General features: G+C 37.9%; 1 protein-coding gene across 2 annotated transcripts in view; it reads right to left on the bottom strand.

Moving 5' to 3' along the window:
* CEP350 (centrosomal protein 350) overlaps positions 1-21,524 on the bottom strand; it is a 195,098-nt gene that overhangs the window by 149,499 nt on the left and 24,075 nt on the right. The window contains exons 2-3 of one of the 2 annotated variants that reach the window (XM_049868382.1): positions 1,762-1,847; positions 650-696 (exon numbers count right to left, since the gene is read on the bottom strand). In XM_049868382.1, coding sequence (XP_049724339.1) covers positions 650-696; positions 1,762-1,834 — 120 coding nt within the window. In that variant the 5' untranslated portion in view covers positions 1,835-1,847. The remainder of the gene's footprint in view (positions 1-649; positions 697-1,761; positions 1,848-21,524) is intronic. The other variant, XM_049868383.1, reaches the window with a different exon arrangement.

Below are 21,524 nucleotides of genomic sequence, written 5' to 3'. Positions count from 1 at the left end.
CCACAAAAGGAGCCCTGGTGGCACAGTGGTTACACGCTCAGCTGCGAACCGAAAGGTTGGCCGTCTGAACCGACCTGCTACTTTGCCAGAGAAAAGATATAGCAGCCAGCTTCCTTAAAGATTACAGCCTTGGAAACCTTATGGGGCAGTTCTACTCTATTGGGTCACTATGACTCAGAATCAACTGCGGTAATGGGTTTGGTTTTGGTTTTTATTGCCACAAAAAATAAGTGGTAACTCATAGTCCATTCAAGGAAAAGCTGTTCCTATCATTTCCTCCTTGACTTTGAACCTTCTACGTAAACATAGCCCCACCTTCCCAAATTCATTCTCTTTTAAATTTTCATTTTAACATATTAAATCAACAATTTTATTAAAGGAGAATAAATAACACCAATTATTTTAATATTTTATTTACCACAGTGTTAGTACACCTAATATCTGATGTAGTATTATGGTTATTCCTTTACTATTTAGTAGTTGTCACTGATGTTCATTTTGTAAAATACAGTATGTAACTTCTTACTAAAATGATTAACTTTATTTTCCTATCAAAAAAAGCACCATGGAAAAAATTTTAATCTATTCAATCATAACAGGGAATAACTTTAAACCAGAAATAAATATAGTGGAAGCTATAACTACTTACAGCAGCCTTGTTCTGAGAAAGTGCATCCCACGATGTGGTTGTATCTGCTGGGAAAAAATATTTACAGAATCAGGATCTCTGAGTGGACCTCAGAATCTGCAGATTAATTAGTCCCCTAAAAATACCTAATCTGCTGTATAGACTTTCACGAAAAACACAATAATTTTTAAAAGGCCCCCAAAGTCATTCAAATACATTCAAAAGTTTGAGAACCACTATGTCAGGTATAACTACTTCTCAAGAAGTGCTTTATTAATCAGGTCAAAATATGTTTCCTCTCCCTAACTGCTATTCTATATAGAAGCGAGCTTCCCAACATACAGTTTAGAGTTCTATTAGACATTGATCCCATTATCCCTTAGGGCAGGTGAACTGACACCATCGGTCCCTCTCTATCCCACTCCCATCTAACGTCTTCAACAATAAGAGTACAGTCAGTTTACTCAATGACCTGAGCAAATACAAAATTTTGCACTGCATTGTATTTCACACCATGATGTGAAAAAGTTCAGAAAACTAATCCAGATTCCTATCTACCAATAGAAACAAAGGTAAAATCTATTTAGTCTTTCAGATAACAGCTCTTTCAAATAATATATAAGGCCGCATATTTCCCTTTTCCAGGATAAATATTTTCATCTCTTTCACACAGTCCTCATACGACTTGATTTCCAGATCCTGTACAAACTCAATAATCCTCCTTCAAATGTACTCCACTTTGTCGATGTTCCTCAAAAAACAACATGCCCTAAATTAAAGTTACCCTTAATACACTATAATTAAACAGACTACAATGAGACCACAACTTTTGTTACCTATGTATTACACATCTATAATTTTATCAGTAGCTGTATTATACCATTCACTGATGTTAAATCAGAACTCTACACATGCTAATTTACTTTAAAAAAGGATTCTTCCTTTACAAAAAAGTTTACCACAGGATGTCTTTGAGAGTGAAGTCCTCTGTGGATTTTAAAAACAAAATTGAATTTTTAAAATTATTTATCTACTTTTTATAAATGAAAGCATATGTATAATTTTCATTTACTGGGTAGCACATAATACACAAGATCTAAGTAAGGGATTTAGTTAAAAAAAAAAATTCATACCTTTAACAGTATCCTTGCTTTGAGAGTTCCTTGGATTTGGTAAAGGCACCTCTTTTGATTTGCTGCTCCACATCCTGCCAATTTACCTACAATCACATCATCAGCATTTATTTGAACATCAATATTAGAATATGATTAGTAAAGAAAAGACTTTGACTTATCTTGCCCTTCATGAGAGTCAAAAATGGATTTTGCCATTTCTAAAAGGTTATCTTTATACTCTTATGAGTTACTGACAGTCCAATAACTTTTCCACGGATAAGAAAACCATTAAAAATTATATCATGACTCAAAGATCATGATCTGCTTATACTCACTAGACTGCTTGATGATAAAAGTCATATTGTACTTTCCTATGAATATACGGGAATTATTCCATTATAAAAGTCACACCACAGCAATACAGAAAGTTTGGAAAATACAAGGGTAAAAACTCATCCCAGCTTTCAAAATCCTAATACAACTATTAAAATATTTTTACACATTCTAGTCTTTATGTGTGTGTAGTCTTTATTCTCTCTTCTCACTGTAATCACTATAATTTTAATTTTGTGTTCTACTTAACTGCTGGACATTTGTGGTGGTTTTAAAAATCCACAAATTCTGATATTCCATCCTTTAAGATGTGGAGCTGAACTCTTCTCCTCAAGTATAGACTGGCCTTAGTGACCAACCTTTAACAAACTCAATGTGGCAGAAGTGCGAGTGGGACTTCCCAAGCTAGTCTCTCTACCTCTTAAGGATCACTAGAGTTTTGGGGGAAGCCAGCTGCTAGACTGGGAGAACAGTCAAGCAGCCCTATGGAGAGCCATGTGACAAGGAAATAAGGTCTCCTATCTACAGCCACGTGAGTGAGCTAACCTGGAAGTGAATATTCCAGCCCAAATCAACCCTTCAGATAACTACAGTCTTACCTGACATATTATATTGACTGCCATCTCAGGAGAGACACTGATCTAGAAACACCCAGCTAAGCTGCTCCCCAATTTCTGACCCACAAGAAATGTAAAAATATTTGTTGTTTTAAGCTGCTTAAATAACACAGATTGAATGTGTTACACAACAATAGATTAACAAGTACAATATTATGTCCCATTTTTCTCTATCAAAAATAACACAGGGGGCAGGGCCAAGATGGCAGAGTAGTCAGGCGCTTCCGGTGATCCCCCTTACAACAGAGACACAAAAACACAGGTGAAATGATTATATTTATGACAAGCTAAGAGCCCTGAACATAAAACGCAAAGTTGGAAAATGCACTGAGCGCCAGGGAGAGGCAGAGGCAGTTCAGAAGCAGAAAGGAATTACTGAACCTGAATCACCAGGAACCCTCAGGCACCATTCCCTGGTATGAGCCCGCAGGGCTGGTGGTAGCATACTGGATGTGGTTTCCTCATGGAGAGACAGCGAGCCACACAGCCTACTCACACATCCAGAACCAGAGAAGAACAGCACTCTCAGCAAAGGCTAGGTACTTGGGTTTAGTTTACAGTGGCCCTGGCCCCAAAGTCGACTTCAGTGGCTATTGAATTCCCTGGAACTGAGATAACCCTGCTGCGTACCCTGAGCCATTCTACCAGCCTTGGAGAAGGAATAAATCCACAATTGGGGGAAAGATAATCTGCCAGCTCCACTAAGCTAGGGAGCTCAGGACAGAAGCAGCTCTTGTCCAGGCATAAACAGTCCGTGGACTTTGAATACCTTTCCCCCCTGCATGGACCTGTGTGGGCCTATTTCAGGAGAACAGACCCTTTTTGGCTGAAACAACTGTTTCATCTGTGAGGTGGAGAGGTGAGTGTTTGATATCTGACACCGCTTTGCCTATTAAACAGGTCCTCACCTACCCACATCAGGGGCCTAAGGACTGGTGGCACCACCCACATCACCTAGCCACCCGCAACAGGGTCCAAGGAAAAGTGGTACCTCCCAGTCCTTACAACCAAAAGCACTGGGTGCCCATGGTCCAACTGCAGAACACACCCACCTGTGCACTCTAGGGAACAGGGACGCACTTTCCTCACAGACACTCGGGGGACGGTTGTCAGCCCCCTGCCTTGCTCACAGTGTGACCCCCCTGCTGCAACCAGATACCTGTATCTACACCAATCACCCCTGCCCCTCTCAGACTGTAGGACAGAGCCTGTACCACACACTTGATGACCAACTACCTGGACACCTGAGCTGTATCCATACAAGAAAGGCGAATGGACTCCTGGGCTCATATGCCTGATATCATCGCTAGCCATCTGGTGACAGGATGTTAGACCTTCAAAGGCGAAACTACTCAAGCTAGCTAACTCAAGCAGCTTTATTTGGGCATATCAAAACAAAACAAAGCAAGAAGCTATGATACAGTAAGCAAACCTAAAATAAATGAATACAATAACTTAAAGATGAATCAGAGACGAAAGTCAATATCAAATCTCATAAAGAAGCAAAATATTATCACTTCAACAAGCTCTCAAAACAAAGAATCAAGGGATCTTCTGGATAAAGGTGCCCTCCTGGAATTACCAGAGGCAGAATACAAAAGATTAATATACAGAACTCTTCAAGACATCAGGAAGGAGGTCAGGCAAAACACAGAACAAGCCAAGGAACACACAGGTAAAACAGTTGAAGAAATTAAAACGATTGTTCAAGAACATAATGAAAAATTTAATAAGCTGCAAGAATCCACAGAGAGACAGCAAGCAGAAATTCAGAAAACTAACAATAAAATTACAGAATTAGACAACTCAATAAAAAGTCAGAGGAACAGAACTGCGGAAGTGGAAGTCTGAATTAGTGAGTCTGAAGATAAAACACTTGGCACCAATATATTCAATGAAAAATCAGATAGAAGAATTTTAAAAGATGAAGAAACCCTAAAAATCATGTGGCACTCTATCAAGACATATAACCTACAAGTGACTGGAGTACCAGAAGAGGGAGGGAAAACAGGAAATACAGAGAGGATGGCTGAAGATTTGTTGGCAGAAAACTTCCCTGGCATGGTGAAAGATGAAAGGATATCATCCAAGATGCTCAATGAACCACATACAAGGTACACCCTAAAAGAAGGTCACCAAGACATATTATCATCAAACTTGCCAAAACCAAAGATAAAGAGAAAATTTTAAGAGCAGCCAGGCATAAGCGAAAAGCTCCTACAAAGGAGCTCAATAAGAATAAATGCAGACTACTTGGCAGAAACCATGCAGGCAAGAAGGCAATTGGACAACATACATAAAGCACTGAAGGAAAAAAATTGCCAGCCAAGAGTCATATATATCCAGGAAGACTGTCTCTCATATATTAAGGTGAAATTAGGACATTTCTAGATAAAGAGAAGTTTAGGGAATTTGTAAAAACCACACCAAAACTACAAGAAATACTGAACAGAGTTCTCTGGTTAGAAAATGAACAATATCAGATACCAACCCAAGACTAGAACACAGGACAGACCAACCAGAAGTCAACCCAGATAGGGAAATCACAAAAATAAATCAAGATAAAAAAAGCTCGAAATGAGGAAACAACGATGTCATTATGTAAAAGAAGACAACATTAAAACAATAAAGAGGGACTGAGATGTGTAGTCATAGATCTTTCACATGGAGAGGAAGTCAAGGTGACATAAAGAAATAAAAGTAAGGTTTAAACTTAGAAAATCAGGGGCAAATATTGAGGTAAAAACAAAGGATACTAACAATCCTACTCATCAAAATAAAATACAAGAAAAAATAAAGATTCAGCAGAAACAAAATCAACAACAATGAATAAGATGAAAACACAAAATATAAAGATAAACTACTCAGCACAAAAACTTAAGTTGGAAAAAGAAACTGTCAACAACACAAAAAAAAGACATCAAAATCACACCACTAAACTCATACCTATCCACAATTACACTGAAAGTAAATGGACTAAATGCACCAATAAAGAGACAGAGAGTGGCAGAATGGATAAAAAAACATGATCCACCTGTATGCTGCCTATAAGAGACACACCTTAGAGACACAAGCAAACTAAAACTCAAAGGATGGAAAAATATATATAACAAGCAAACAACAATCAAAAAAGAACAGGAGTGGCAAAATTAATTTCTGTCAAAATAGACTTTAAAGTTAAATCTACCAGAGAGGAAATGGAAGAACACCATATAATGATTAAAAGGACAATATATCAGGAAGATATAACCATATTAAATATTTATGCATGCACTGACAGGGCCACAAGACACATAAAACAAACTGAGAAGTGAGAAAGACAGCTCCACAATTATAGTAGACTTCAACACACCACTTTTCGTGAATGACAAAGCATTCAGAAAGAAGCTCAATAAGGAAACTGAAGATTGAAATGCCACAATCGACCAACTTGACCTCATAAACATATATAGAACACTCCACCCAACAGCAGCCAAGCATACATTCTTTTCTAGTGCCCATGGAACATTCTCTAGAATAGACCACATATTAGGTCATAAAGCAAGCCTTACCAGAATCCAAAACATCGAAATATTACACAGCATCTTCTCTGACCATAAGGCCATAAAAGTAGACATCAACAACAGAAAAGGCAGGGAAAAGAAATCAAACACTTGGAAACTGAACAATACCCTGCTCAAAAAAGACTGGGTTATACAGCACATTAAGAATGGAATAAAGAAATTCATAGAATCTAATGAGAATGAGAATACTGCCTATCAGAACTCTTGGGATACAGAGAAAGCAGTGCTCAGAGGTCAATTTATATCAATAAATACACACATACAAAAAGAAGAAAGGCCAAAATCAAAGAATTGTCCCTACAACTTGAACAAAGAGAACAACAAAAGAAACCCCCAAGCACAAGAAAGCAAATAATAAAAATTAGAGGAGAATTAAATGAAATAGAGAACAGGAAAACAATTGAAAGAGTTAACAAGACCAAAAGCACGTTCTTTGAAAAGATTAACAAAATTGATAAACCATTAGCCAAAGTGACAAAAGAAAAACAGGAGAGGAACCAAATAACCCAAATAGGAAATGCAATGGGTGATATTACAACTGGCCCAACTGAAATTAAAAGAATTACATCAGATTACTATGAATAACTGTACTCTAACAAATTTGAAAACCTAGAAGAAATGGATGAATTCCTAGAAACATACTACCTACCTAAACTAACACAAACAGAGGTAGTACAATTAAATAAACCCATAACAAGAGATTGAGAAGGTAATTTAAAAACTCCCAACAAAAAAAAAAAAAAAAACCCGGCCCAGATGGCTTCACTGCAGAGCTCCACCAAACTAAGAGAAGAGTTAACACCACTACTACTAAAGGTATTTTGGAGCATAGAAAAGGATGGAATACTCCCAAACTCATTCTATGAAGCCAGCATACCCCTGATACCAAAACCAGGTAAAGACAACACAGAAAAAGAAAATTGCAGACCTATATCCCTCACGAACTTAGATGCAACAATCCTCAACAAAATGCCAGCCAGGAGAATTCCACAACATATCAAAAAAATAATTTGCCATAACTAAGTGGGATTCATACCAGGTACGCAGGCAAGGTTCTACATTAGAAAAACAATTAATGTAATCCATCATATAAGTAAAACAAAAGAACCACATGATCTTACCAATTGATAAAGAAAAGACATTTGACAAAGTTCAACACCCATTCATGATTAAAAACTCTCAGCAAAATCAGAATAGAAGGAAAATTCCTCAACATAATAAAGGGCATTTATATGAAGCCAACAGCTAACATCATCCTAAATGGAGTGAGTCTGAAAGCACTCCCCTTGAGAACAGGAACCAGACAAGGTCACCTTTTATCACCACTCTTATTCAAAATAAGTGCTGGAGGTCCTAGCCAGAGCAATTAGGCTAGATAAAGAAATGAAGGGCATACAGACTGGTAAGGGAGAAGTAAAAGTATCTCTATTTGCAGATGACATGATCTTATACACAGAAAACCCTAAAGAATTCTCAAGAAAACTAATGAAACTAATAGAAGAGTTCAACAAATAATCAACATACAAGATAAACATAAAAAATCAGTTGGATTCCTCTACACCAACTAAAAGAACATTGAAGAGGAAATCACGAAATCAATACCATTTACAGCAGCCCCCAAGAAGATAAAATACTTAGGAATAAATCTTACCAGAGACGTAAAAGACCTATACAAAGAAAACTACAAGACACTACTACAAGAAACCAAAAGAGACCTACATAAGTGGAAAAACATACCTTGCTCGTGGATAGGAAGACTTAACATTGTAAAAATGTCTATTCTACTAAAAGCAATCTATAGATACAATGCAATTCCCATCCAAATCCCAAAGATTTTTTAATGAGATGGAGAAACAAATCACCAACTTCATATGGAAGGGAAAGAGGCCCCAGATAAGTAAAGCGTTACTGAAAAAGAAGAACAAAGTGGGAGGCCTCACACTATCTGATTTTAGAACCTATCATACCACCACAGTAGTCAAACCAGCCTTGTACTGGTACAACAGATACACAGACCAGTGGAAAAGAATTGAGAATCCAGATATAAATCCATCCACATATGAGCCACTGATATTTGACAAAGGCCCAAATTCAGTTAAATGGGGAAAAGACAGTCTGTTTCACAAACGGTGCTGGCATAACTGGATATCCATCTGGAAAAAAAAGAAACAAGACCCATACCTCACACCATGCACAAAAAATAACTCAAAATGGATCAAAGACCTAAATATAAAATCTAAAACGATAAAGATCATGAAAGCAAAAATAGGGACAACGCTAGGAGCCCTAATACATGGTATAAACAGTATACAAAACATAACTAACAATGCACAAAGAAAAAGAAGGTAACTGGGAGCTCCTAAAAATCAAACACCTATGCTCATCCAAAGACTTCGCCAAAACCGTAAAAAGATTACCTACAGACTGGGAAAAAGTTTTTAGCTATGACATTTCCAATCAGCGTCTGATCTCTAAAATCTACATGATACTACAAAAACTCAACTACAAAAAGGCAAATAGCCCAATTAAAAAATGGGCAATGGGTGTGAATAGGCATTTCACTAAAGATGACATTCAGGTAGCCAACAGATACATGAGGAAATGCTCACGATCATTACCCATTAGAACATTACAAATCAAAACTACGATGAAATTCCATCTCACTCCAACACAGCTCGCATTAATCCAAAAAACACAAAACAATAAATATTGGAGAGGCTGTGGAGAGACTGGAACACTTATACACAGCTCGTGGGAATGTAAAATGGTACAACTACTTTGGAAATCGATTTGGCGCTTCCTCAAAAAGCTACAAATAGATCTACCATACGATCCAGCCAATCCCACTCCTTGGAATATATCCTAGAGAAATAAGAGCCCTTCCACAAACAGATATATGCACACCCATGTTCACTGCTACACTGTTTACAATGGCAAAAACATGGAAGCAACCAAGGTGCCCATCAACAGAGGAATGGATAAATAAGTTATGGTATATTCACACAATGGAATACTACACATCGATAAACAGCAACGATGAATCCGCAAAGCATTTCGTAACATGGAGGAATCTGGAAGGCACTATGCTGAGTGAAATTAGTCAGCTGCAAAAGGACAAATATTGTATGAGACCACTATTATAAGAACTTAAGAAACAGTTTAAACAGAGAAGAAAATATTCTTTGATGGTTATGAGAGTGGGGAGGGAGGGGGGAGAGGGATATTCACTAGATAGTACAAACACAGATAGTAAAAAAAAAATAGAACTATTTTAGGTAAAGACAACACACAATATAGGAGAGGTCAGCACAACTGGACTAAACCAAAAGCACAGTTTTCTGAATAAACCAAGCGGTTCAGGGGACATCTAGGTCAATCGACATAATAAAATCTATTAAGAAAACACTCTGCATCCTGCTTTGGAGATTGGCGTCTGAGGTATTAAACGCTAGCTATAAAAAAAAAAAAAAAATTTTTTTTTTTTTTTAGTGGCCATCTAAGGTGCATTAATTGGTCTCAACCCACCTGGAGCAAAGGAGAATGAAGAACACTAAAGACACAAGGTAATTATGAGCCCAAGAGACAGACAGGGCCACATAACCCAGAGACTACATCAGCCTGAGATCAAAAGAACTAGATGGTACCTGGCTACAACTGATGATTGCCCTCACAGGGAACACAACAGAGAACCCCTGAGGGAGCAGGACAGCAGTGGGATGCAGACCTCAAATTCTAGTAAAAAGACCAGACTTAATGGTCTGACTTAGACTAGAAAGACCCCAGGGGTCATGGTCCCTAGACCTTGTGTTAGCCCAAGACAGGAACAATTCCCGAAGCAACTCTTCAGACAGGGATTGGACTGGACTACAGAACAGAAAAGTGATATTGGTGAGAAGTGAGCTTCTTGGATCAAGGAGACACATGAGACTATGTGGGCATCTCCTCTCTGGAGGGGAGATGGGAGAGAAGAGGGGGAAAGAAGCTGGCTGAATGGACACGAAAATAGAGGGTGGAGAGAAGGAGTGTGCTGCCTAATTGGGGGGAGAGAAACTAGAGTACATAGTAAGGTGCGTATGAATTTCTGTATGAGAGACTGACTTGATTTGTAACCTTTCACTTAAAGCACAAAAAAATTAAAAAAAAAAAACTGAAATGAACACATTGTGTACATGAGTTTTTGCTTATTTGGGTAATTTATCTAGAGCACGGTCTGCAAAGTGCACTAAATCTGGACTAAAGACTGCAAAGAATATGCTGCTCTTGAGATCCAATGCTCAACTGGAAAACTCCAATTTACAAGAAAAGCATAGCATTTTCATTAATATCTTTACTGATATTGAGCATTATCTATTTTTACTTTTGCTGATTTAACAGGAAGAAAATGGTGGCTTTAATTTGAATTCAGTGGATTGCTATCAGGATTAAACATTGTGCTATAAATCTTAATCTTAGCTCTTCATTTGTAAATTATCTTTTCTCATCTTAGTCTACTTGTCTATCTAGATCTTAATGGTTTTCTTACCATTTTGATAAGTTCCCTACATTATAAATATATTAAGCCTTCACCATATTTGATAAAGATAATTTTTTCAATTAGTTCTTTACAAAGGCAGTACAATATTTTGATGATTAAATTTAAGAAAAGGAAAAGCCTACTTGCTAAGTCCAAATACATAAAACTAAAAGGCATGGTTAATTTTAAGGATATTAATCCACTGAAAATTTTCTAGAAAAAACTTCAAAATTGTTCTGAAAATTGAACCTACCATACAGCTACAGAAGTCAAAACAGCCTGGTACTGGTACAATGACAGATACATTGACCAATGGAACAGAATTGAGAACCGAAATGTAAATCCATCCATCTATGGTCACCTGATTTTCCACAAGGGCCCAAAGTCCATCAAATAGGGTAAAGACTATCTTTTTAACAAATGGTGCTGGCAAAACTGGATGTCCACCTGCAAAAAAATGAAACAGGACCCATACCTCACACTATATACAAAACTAATTCAAAATGGATCAAAGACCTAAACATAAAGCCCAAAACTATGAAATTCATAGAAGACAAAAATAGTATCAACGTTAGAGGCCTTAATACACAGCATTAACAGAAAACAAACCACAACCAACAACACACAAGCTCCAGAGGATAAGCTACACAACTGGGATCGTCTAGAAATTAAACACAAGTTCATCAAAAGACTTCACCAAAGGAGTAAAAAGAGACCCTACAGACTGGGAAACAATTTTTGGCTACTACAAATCAGATAAAGGTCTAATCTCTAAAATCTACAAGAAAATCTGGCATCTGTACAACAAAAAGACAAATAATCCAATTAAAAAATGGCCAAAGGAAACAAACAGACATTTCACCAAAGAAGGCATCCAAGCAACCAACAGACTCACGAAGAAATGCTCACGATCTCTAGCCATTAGAGAGATGCAAATCAAAACCACAATGAGATAACATGTCACCCTAATATTCCTGGCACAAATTAATAAAACAGGAAATAACAAATGTTGGGGAGGCTGCAGGGAGATCAGAACTCTTATGCACTGTTAGTGGGAATGCAAAATGATACAACCATTTTGGTAAATTTTATGGCGCTTCCTTAGAAAGCGCCATAAAATTTACCAAAATGGTTGTATCATTTTGCATTCCCACTAACAGTTTTTTTTTTTTCCTTAGAAAGCTAGAAATAGAAATACCATATGATCCAGCAATCCCACTCCTAGGAATATAACCTAGAAAAATAAGAGCCATCTTCTGCACCCCACCTTGGAGAGAGGCATCTGGGGTCTTAAACACTGGCAAGCGGCCATCTAAGATGCATCCATTGGTCTCAACCCACCTGGAGCAAAGGAGAATGAAGAACACCAAGGACACAAGGTAAATACAAGCCCAAGAGACAGAAAGGGCCACATAAACCAGAGACTACATCAGCCTGAGACCAGAAGAGCTAGACGGTGCCCGGCTACAACCAATGGCTGCCATGACAGGGAACACAACAGAGAACCCCCGAGGGAGCAGGAGAGCAGTGGGATACAGACCCCAAATTCTTGTAAAAAGACCAGACTTAATGCTCTGACTGAGACTAGAAGGACCCTGGTAGTCATAGCCCCCAGACCATCTGTTGGCCCAGGACAGGAACCATTCCCAAAGCCAACTCTTCAGACAGGGATTGGACTGGACAATGTGTTGGAGAGGGATGCTGGTGAGGAGTGAGCTTCTTGGATCAGGTGGACACTTGAGACTATGTTGGCATCTCCTCCCTGGAGGGGAGATGAGAAGGTGGAGGGGGTTAGAAGCTGGCAGAATGGACACGAAAAGAGAGAGTGGAAGCAGAGAGTGGGCTGTCTCATTAGGGGGAGAGCAATTGGGGGTATGTAGCAAGGTATATATAAGTTTTTGTGTGAGAGACTGACTTGATTTGTAAACTTTCACTTAAAGCACAATTAAAAAAAAAAAAGCCATCACATGAATAGATACATGCACATCCATGATCATAGCAGCATCATTCAAAACAGCAAAAAGATGGAAACAACCTAGATGCCCTTCAACAGATGAATGGATAAACAAACTATGGTGCATACACACAACGGAGTATTATGCAACCATAAAGAATAATGATGAATCTGTGAAGCATTTCATAACATGGATGAATCTGGAGGGTGTTATACTGAGTGAAATAAGTCAACCACAAAAGGATAAATATTGCATGAGACCACTACTATAAAAACTCATGAAAAGGTTTACATACAAAAAGAAACAATCTTTGATGGTTATGAGGGAGGGGAGGGAAGGGGTGGGAATGGAAAAAAACTTAATAGACAATATATAAGTGGAAACTTTTGGTGAAGGGTAGGACAGTTTACAATACTGGGGAAACCAACACAACCTGTACAAGGCAAGGCCATGGTAGCTGCACAGACACATCCGAACTCCCTGAGGGACTGAACTGCTGGGCTGAGGGTTGTGGGGACCAGGATCCTGGGGAACATCTAGCTCTACTGGCATAATATATTTTATAAAGAATATATTCCACATTCTACTTTGGTGAGTAGCATCTGGGGTCTTAAAAGCCTGCGAGCAGCCAACTAGGATACTCCACAGGTCTCACCTCTTCCGGAGCAAGGAAGAATGAAGAAATCTAAAGATACAAGGTACAGATTAGTCCAAAGGACTAATGGACCACATCTACCATGGCCTCCATCAGAGTCCGGTACAACTAGACGGTGCCCGGCTACCTAACAGGGACCACAATAGAGGGTCCTGGATAGAGCTGGAGAAAAATGTGGAACAAAATTCTAACTCAAAGACCAGACTTGCTGGCCTGACAGAGACCAGAGAAATGCTGAGAGTATGGCCCCTGGACACCCTTTCGGCTCAGTAACGAGGTCACTCCTGAGGTTCACCCTTTAGCCAAAAATTGAAGAGACCTATGGAACAAAACAAGACTAAAGGGGTGCACCAGCCCTGGGGCGGGGACTGGAAGGCAGGAGGGAACAGGAAAGCTGGGAATAGGGAACCCAAGGTTGAGAAGGGAGAGTGTCGACATGTTTTGGGGTTGTTAACCAACGTCACAGAACAATGTGTGTACTATTTGATGAGAAACTAGTTTGTTCTGTAAACCTTCAGCTAAAGTACAATAAGAAAAATTTTTTAATTGTTCTGAAAATAAAAATTTTCATAGATTATAGAACATGGCTTCAAGTAATGTCAGTCTTCATTTTGAAAACAGGCAGCTAAAATCAAGAAATATGCCAACAGTCTAAAACTTTTTCAACTATAAAAGCTTGAATCAGAGCTGCCAACACAGTTTAAAACCATAATACACTTCCCTTCTGATAAAGGTACCCTTGGTCTAGTCAAGTGTCAAAATAACAACTAAACAAACAAACATGAGTTATTCTACACCACTGAGTAATCTTCAGTGATTCAACAAAGTTTTCTTTGGGCAGACATTTCTCTGCTTTAAAGCTGAAGAAAAGAGTAACTGGGAGTGTGTAGCAAGGTGTATACGGGTTTTTGTGTGAGAGACTGACTTGATTTGTAAACTTTCACTTAAAGCACAATAAAAATTATTTAAAAAAACTAAGAAAAAACGCTAAAATATACATTAATTTCCAATAATCCAATGAGAAGCAGAAATAAATTAAATCATCGAAAATTGCATATATACCCATAATCTGTTTATGGGATAATTCTAATAAGGTCGAGATAATATAGATGAGTAAACAGAAAAGAAAACCTATCTTCACTTCAAAATAAATTGTCAGTCATCTTCAAATGCAAATGACTGAACAGTAGGAGTACGACATTCATATAAAATTTCACTCTGTAAATAATCATGGTATACTCACCATACAGTGCTGAGAATGAACTAATTACAGCTACATGCAACAATATAGTTAAATATCAAAAAAAAAGTTGAATGAAGACTGCAAGAAAAAAAAGTACATGCTGTATGATTCTATTATATACAATATAAAACAAGTAAAAGTCATCGATGGTTTTAAAAGTGGCACCCTTGGAGTGGTGGGAAGGAGAGGACTGCAGTTGGAGCAAGGGAAGGCTTCTGAGGTACTGCTAACATTTGCATATTGATTTGGGTGCTGGTTTCTTGAGTGTGTTTAGTTTATGAAGCTTAATCGAACTGCACACCTAGATGCTTTTAATTTATACTATACTTCAATAAAAAGTATTTCAAATAACATGAAAGAATTATATCCTAGTTTAGGGATATAATTACAGTTTTCAATTCAGTTCTATAATGTCTCTATCCTCATGAAGCATCTGAATTTTTCAATAATCAGTCTCCTAAAATCCCTACTAAGTAATTCTGCCCAATAAGTATTTTTAATAGAATGTATTTAAGTAGGTTGGTTCTTTATGTAAAAATATTTAATATACATAAGATATTACCATTCCCTGTAAAAGTAGAAAAAGGAATTCTCATAAAAAATTTTAATGGAAAAAGTCTCTTCATAGAAAGAAGAGAATCCAATCTGTCAAAACTCTTACTATCTTTAAAGTATAAACCTCAATTTGCAGAAAGCATTTTTCAACTACTTTAAAGTGTTTACCAATTTAAACAGACTAAACTTATTCAAGATCATTTCTTAGGCAATAATGAAACCATCTTTCTAGTTCATTGTTTACAGATATGACAAAAACTTATTATTATTTTCTGAAATTCAATAATAGTGTAGGATATTTGGAATTATTTACCGGATATGTGTATATGCTTTTTTGTCTATTTAATCTGTCAAGAATTAAGAGAAGTGGACAAAAATCTACTACAGCTACTGACTTTTATACAGTTCTCTTCATTTTTTTCTAAAAGTTTGTCTTTATATGTCTTAATTCTTGGTACCTAAAGGTTTATGACTGTTATATTGTCATTATGGATTTTATATTTCATCAATTACAAAATGACCACCTTTGACCCATAGAATTTTTCTTGTATTTAATTATATTTAATATGCTATTAATAAAATGCAACCATCGCTTTCTTTTGTTATATCTGCCCTATCCTTTTAATTCTAAGCTTTCTCTCACTTTATTCTAGCCATATCGTGTAAACAGAAAATAGAATTTTTTTAAATCGCCTTCTAAGATAAAGAATGGGGAAAGTTAACTTGCTTACCAACAGCTTGTGCTAACATCATTTTTTGAGTACCTACTTCTGCAAAGCATTGTGTGCTATAGAAAATGAAAAAGAAATGGTCCTGATCTCTACAACTTCACAATCTAGTAAGGTTAACCTAGGGATCCATGAATGAGATTTAGGGAATTTATAAACTCCTGAAATAGTATGTAAAATTTTGTATGTGTCATCTATGTACATTTTTGCAGAGAACGAAGTCATGGCCTTTATCACATTCTCAGAGGAATCCAGTGACCTAGTGAGGTAAATACATAAATAACTGAGAACTGTAACAAACTAGGAAAATGTCATAATACATGTATAATTATCTCAAACCCCCCCCCCCAAAAAAACCCTAACCCATTGCTGTCGAGCCAATTCCAACACATTTCAAAAGGAAACATTAATTCTACTGGGAGAGGTTTGTTAAGACTGCTTGGTGGTACATCTTAAACACACAGTATTCATTAGGATATATCTACTAGGTATGCCTGATGAGGCAGATAGAAGAGAGAGACAATTTTTCTTCAGGAGCCCTAAGGACATCAGTATATCAGGCTTATAAAGTTACGCATTCTGTTATCTAGTAGTAAGTTTGTTACAACCTTTCATTTCCATAACGGCAGACAGTCATAGTTTTCTGTATAAATGATTCTAAGTGTTAGACCAGGTAACCTAAATAACCTGACATTTTAACTTATTTTACGAACTACATTTTCCATGGTATGCCATAACACTGTCAATGATTTTGGCATTCTGGAAAGAGTTAACAAATTTTTCATAGCCTATTGGACTGCTTTATTTTCCGTGACTTATTATTTGTCAAAATCTAAGCTTAAGTGTCATGTGCAGCTGTACATCGACACGGAACTGCCAGAAGTTCAAGCCAGATTCAAAAGAGAATGTGGAACAAGGGATATCATTGGTGATGTCAGATGGATCATGGCTGAAAGCAAAAAATACCAGAAAGATGTCTACCTGTGTTTTACTGACTATGCAAAGGCATTCACCTGTGTGGATCACAACAAATTATGGATAACAGTACCAAGAATGGGAATTTCAGAACTTAACTGTGTTCATGAGGAACCTGTAAACAGATTAAGAGGTAGTCAACACAACACAACAAGGAGATGCTGCGTGGTTTCAAGTCAGGAAAGATGTGTGTCAGGCTTGTATCCTTTCACCATACTTACCCAACCTGTATGATGAGGAAATAATCTGAGAAGCTGGACTATATGAATAAGAACACGGCATCAGGATTGGAGGAAGACTCATTAACATCCTCTGATATGCAGATGACACAACCTTGTTTGCTGAAAGCGAAGAGGACTTGAAGTACTTACTAATGAAGATCAGACTACAGCCTTCAGCATGGACTACACCTCAACATAAAGAAAAGAAAACCCTCACAACTGGACCAATAAGCAACATCATGATAAACAGAGAAAATACAGACATTGTCAAGGATTTCATTTTACTTGGATCCACAATCAACACCCATGTAAGCAGCAGTCAAGGAATCAAACAGCATATTGCATTGGGCAAATCTGTTGCAAAAGACCTCTTTGAAGTGTTATAAAGCACAGAAGGAGACTAAAGGGTTACACCAGCCCAGGGGCGGAGACTGGAGGACAGAAGGGAACAGGAAAACTGGCAAAAGGGAATCCAAGGTCAAAAAGGGAGAGTTGTTAACTGGTGTCATAAAATGATATGTGTACTAACTGCTTAAGGAAAAACTGGTTTGTTCCATAAACCTTTATCTAAATAAAAATAAAAAAGCAGGGGGATATTTTTTTTTCTTTTTATTGTGCTTTAGAAGAAGGTTTACAGAGCAAATGGGTTTCTCATTAGACAATTAGTACGCGCTGTTTTGTGACACTGCGTGTCAGCCCCGCAATGTGTCGGCACTCTCCTCTTCCATTCATCCAGCTTGCCTGTCCCCGCCTGCCTTCTCGTCCTTGCCCCTGGGCTGGTGTGACCATTAAGTCTCATATATACATGGTTGAACTATGAGTATTATTGTTTGTTTTATGGGCCTGTCTCATCTCTGGCTAAAGGGTGAACCTCGGGAGTGAAAGAAGAAAAAAAATAAAGTGTTAAAAAGCAAAGATATCACTTTAAGGACTAAGGTGCGCCTGACCCAAGCCATGGTGTTTTCAATTGACTCGCATGCATGTGAAAGCTGGGCAATGAAAAAGGAATATCGAAGATGAATTGGTGCCTTTTAATTATGGTGCTGGAGAAGAATACTGAATATGCCATCAACTGCCAAAAGAAGGAACAAGTCTGTCTCGGAAAAAGTATAACCAGAATGCTCATTAGAAGCAAGGATGATGAGACTTCATCTCACATACTTTGGACATGTTATCAGGAGGGATCAGTCCCTGGAGAAGGACACTGTGCTTGGGTCTGTGAAAAAGAGGAAGACCCTCAAAAAGTTGGACTGACACGGTGGCCGCAACAACAGGCTCAAGCACAACTATCACGAGGGTGGAGTGCGATCAGGCAGTGTTGCATTCTGTTACGCACAGGGTTGCTTGAGTCGAAACCAGCTCGACAGCACCTAACAACCACCACCTTAATTAATCTCTAATCATCCACAAAAATGGGCTTTCTTCCTTACTATGTGTTAAATTTACTATTAAGAGGGCACTGAGTTTCTGTTCAGCGTGATTGAAAAATTAGAAATGCAGCGGTTATGGCTGTACAACATGATGAACGTTATGTCACTGAATTGTACAAGTAAAAAAACGGTGAAATGGCAAATGTTTTGTTATATACATGCATGCATTTTTATCAAAAACAAAAATATTTAAGATATACCAAAAGGTTTAATAAATAATATAATAAACACCACTGTCCCTGCCTCTCAGCTTAAGAAAGAAACTATTACCAATCCGGTGAAGTACTCTGTGTATCTCTACTCATACCCATTTCTCCCCCCAACCCAGAGGTAATAAAAAACCAAAAAAAACAAACCCAGTGCCGTCGAGTCAATTCCAACTCATAGCAAGCCTACAGAACAGAGTAGAACTGCCCCATGGAGTTTCCAAGGAGCACCTGGTGGATTCGAACTGCTGAGCATTTGGTTAGCAGCCGTGGGACTTAACCACTATGCCACCAGGGTTTCCAGAGGTAATATCAGTGTTTAATACGTCTGTCATGGATTGAACTGTGTCCCCCAAAAATATCTGTCAACTTGGCTAGGTCATGGTTCCCAGTATTATATGATTATATACCATTTTGTCACCTGATGTGATTCCCCTACGTGTTATAAATCCTATCACTATGATGTAATGAGATGGATTAGTGGCAGTTATACTGATGAGATCTACAAGGGTAGATATGTCTTAAGCCAATCTCTTTTGAGATATAAAAGACAGAATCGAGCACAGAGACATGGGGACCTTATACCACCAAGAAAGCCGCGCCAGGAGCAGAGCAGTCCAGAGGTGGACTTGAGGTTCCTGCATAAAGAAGCTCCTCAACCAGGGGAAGACTGATGACAAGGACCTCCCTTCAGAGCAGACAGAGAGAGAAGGCCTTCCCCTGAAGCTGACGCCCTGAATTTGGACTTGTAGGCTACCTGACTGCGAGAGAATAAATTTCTCTTTGTTAAAGCCATCCACTTGTGGTATTTCTGTTATAGCAGCACTAGGTGACTAAGATAACATCCATTTTCCTTTGGCTCTGACATTTTGCAAAAGCCAAAAATGGCACCTCTTCCCCATTCAGCTCAAAACAATTGTTCTCAAATTATACCTTAAAAATGTTCCTGAAGTGTTTTGTTAAACAAAATTGTATATGAACATACTACAGATGTCAATCACTGTGCCTGCCCACCCATAACCTCCTTTTTGAGGAACTCCCCTTCTATCCACAGGGACCTGATCCCTGCCCCAGCTACAGCTGACTAGATAAGGAGTGAGAAACTGACTCAGGGGCAGCCTATCCAGCCCCTGACAAGAAGAGATCTCAGGATTTTGGAATCAGAATATTAAGTAATTGAGTCAAAATGAGCCGTGAGGAGCCAAACTGAAAACTGACAAAACAGCAGAAGTCAATCAAAATAAACAACAAAAAAAAAGAAAAAGACCATGTGGCCCCAAAAAGAAAAGGAAAAAGTGGCTTGTGGCTTTGTTCTGGACAATTTTCCAGTTCCCATAATTCTAGTACTTCATTTTTTTGCCCTTGCATTCCTCGAGAACCCTGTGAAGTCAAGCTTCCCTTTATTTGAGTTACCTTAAGGAGGGAAAAAAACAAAAATGATAAAATCCCACAGAAAAGAGTGTCCCATGAAATAATATTCTTGTTCATCTCAAGCCTCTAAATCATATACTTAGAGGAAAAATTTATTTATGAAAACTATATTTGAAATTCATTTCAAATATACTATAGGAAATGTGCTAAGAAACGTACTGTTTAAAAAAAAGAGGATACAGAAAATTTCAAAAACTCAGTGACGTTATCTTTCGGAGATACATGTAGGGTTAGCTCTGGTCACCAGAAACCTTTTTTGTTTTTTTAAACCACTGATAATTTTTAACTTTTATCTTTCAAAAGATAAAAAGTCTATACTTTCTAAACCAAAAAGCAGGGGACAGTCCAAAAAACTTTTTTCTCTGATTTATGGATTTATTTTTATGAAAGTCTTAGAAAAGTTTAAAAACTAAAATTCTAACTGTCTAGAAAATATACCTTTCTAATAATACAATTTTCCGGTTGATATGTGTTATAACATTAGATCAAGAAAAAACCTGTTACCATCGAGTCGATTCTGACACAGAGCTACCCACAGGACAGAGCAGAACTGTCCCATAGGGTTTCCTGGGCTGTAATCTTTACGGAAGCAGACTGCCATATTTTTCTCCCGTGGAGTGGCTGGTGGGTTTGAACTGCCGACCGGTTCGTTAGCAGTTGAGCACTTAACCACTGTGCCACCAGGGTTCCTTGTTATCAGATTAGTCTATTAATAGTTCGGGTTTTAAGCTTTCATCTTGAAATTCTCACTACTCTCAGGATTAGTAAAACATATCTCTGTTTCCCTTGCCTCTTGATTTTTTTTTTTTTTGTTTATTTTGTTTTTTGTTTCTTGACCAGTGGCATCTCTACTTTTGCCCAATTCATCAATGGTAACATTTCCAAAGGTCCCATTCCCAGGCCTCTACTTTTCTAGGTCTCTCTTACCAGAAACATCACACACTTCCACGATCACCATATTTCTGTCCTAGTGTCATCATATTTCTGTCCTAGATCTCTCTCTGAGCTCTGAACCCAAATTTTCAGTACATTAGACAGACCACCTCCAAGTGCTATTGGTACCTCAAATTTATCCAGTTCAAAACCAAATTCATTATCCTCTATCTTCAAAATTATTTACCTTTCTTTTTCTCTACCTTAGCAGATGGCATTCATTACCATTCATCCAGCTCATCTTTGACACTCCTGCCTCTCCCTGTACCATCATCTACTGTCACCAAGTCTATTCTACCTTTAAGATGTTTCTCTATTATGTAAACTAAAACCCATTGCCATCGAGTTGATTCCAACTCATGGAGACCCTATAGGACAGAGGAAAACTGCCTCAGAGTTTCCAAGAAGCGCCTGGTGAATTTG

This window comes from Elephas maximus, chromosome 24 (genome assembly GCF_024166365.1).
Source record: "Elephas maximus indicus isolate mEleMax1 chromosome 24, mEleMax1 primary haplotype, whole genome shotgun sequence".
Taxonomy (NCBI): domain Eukaryota; kingdom Metazoa; phylum Chordata; class Mammalia; order Proboscidea; family Elephantidae; genus Elephas; species Elephas maximus.
The sequence above is the reverse complement of the archived record's forward strand: the minus strand, read 5'-3'. Positions and strand labels throughout refer to the sequence as shown.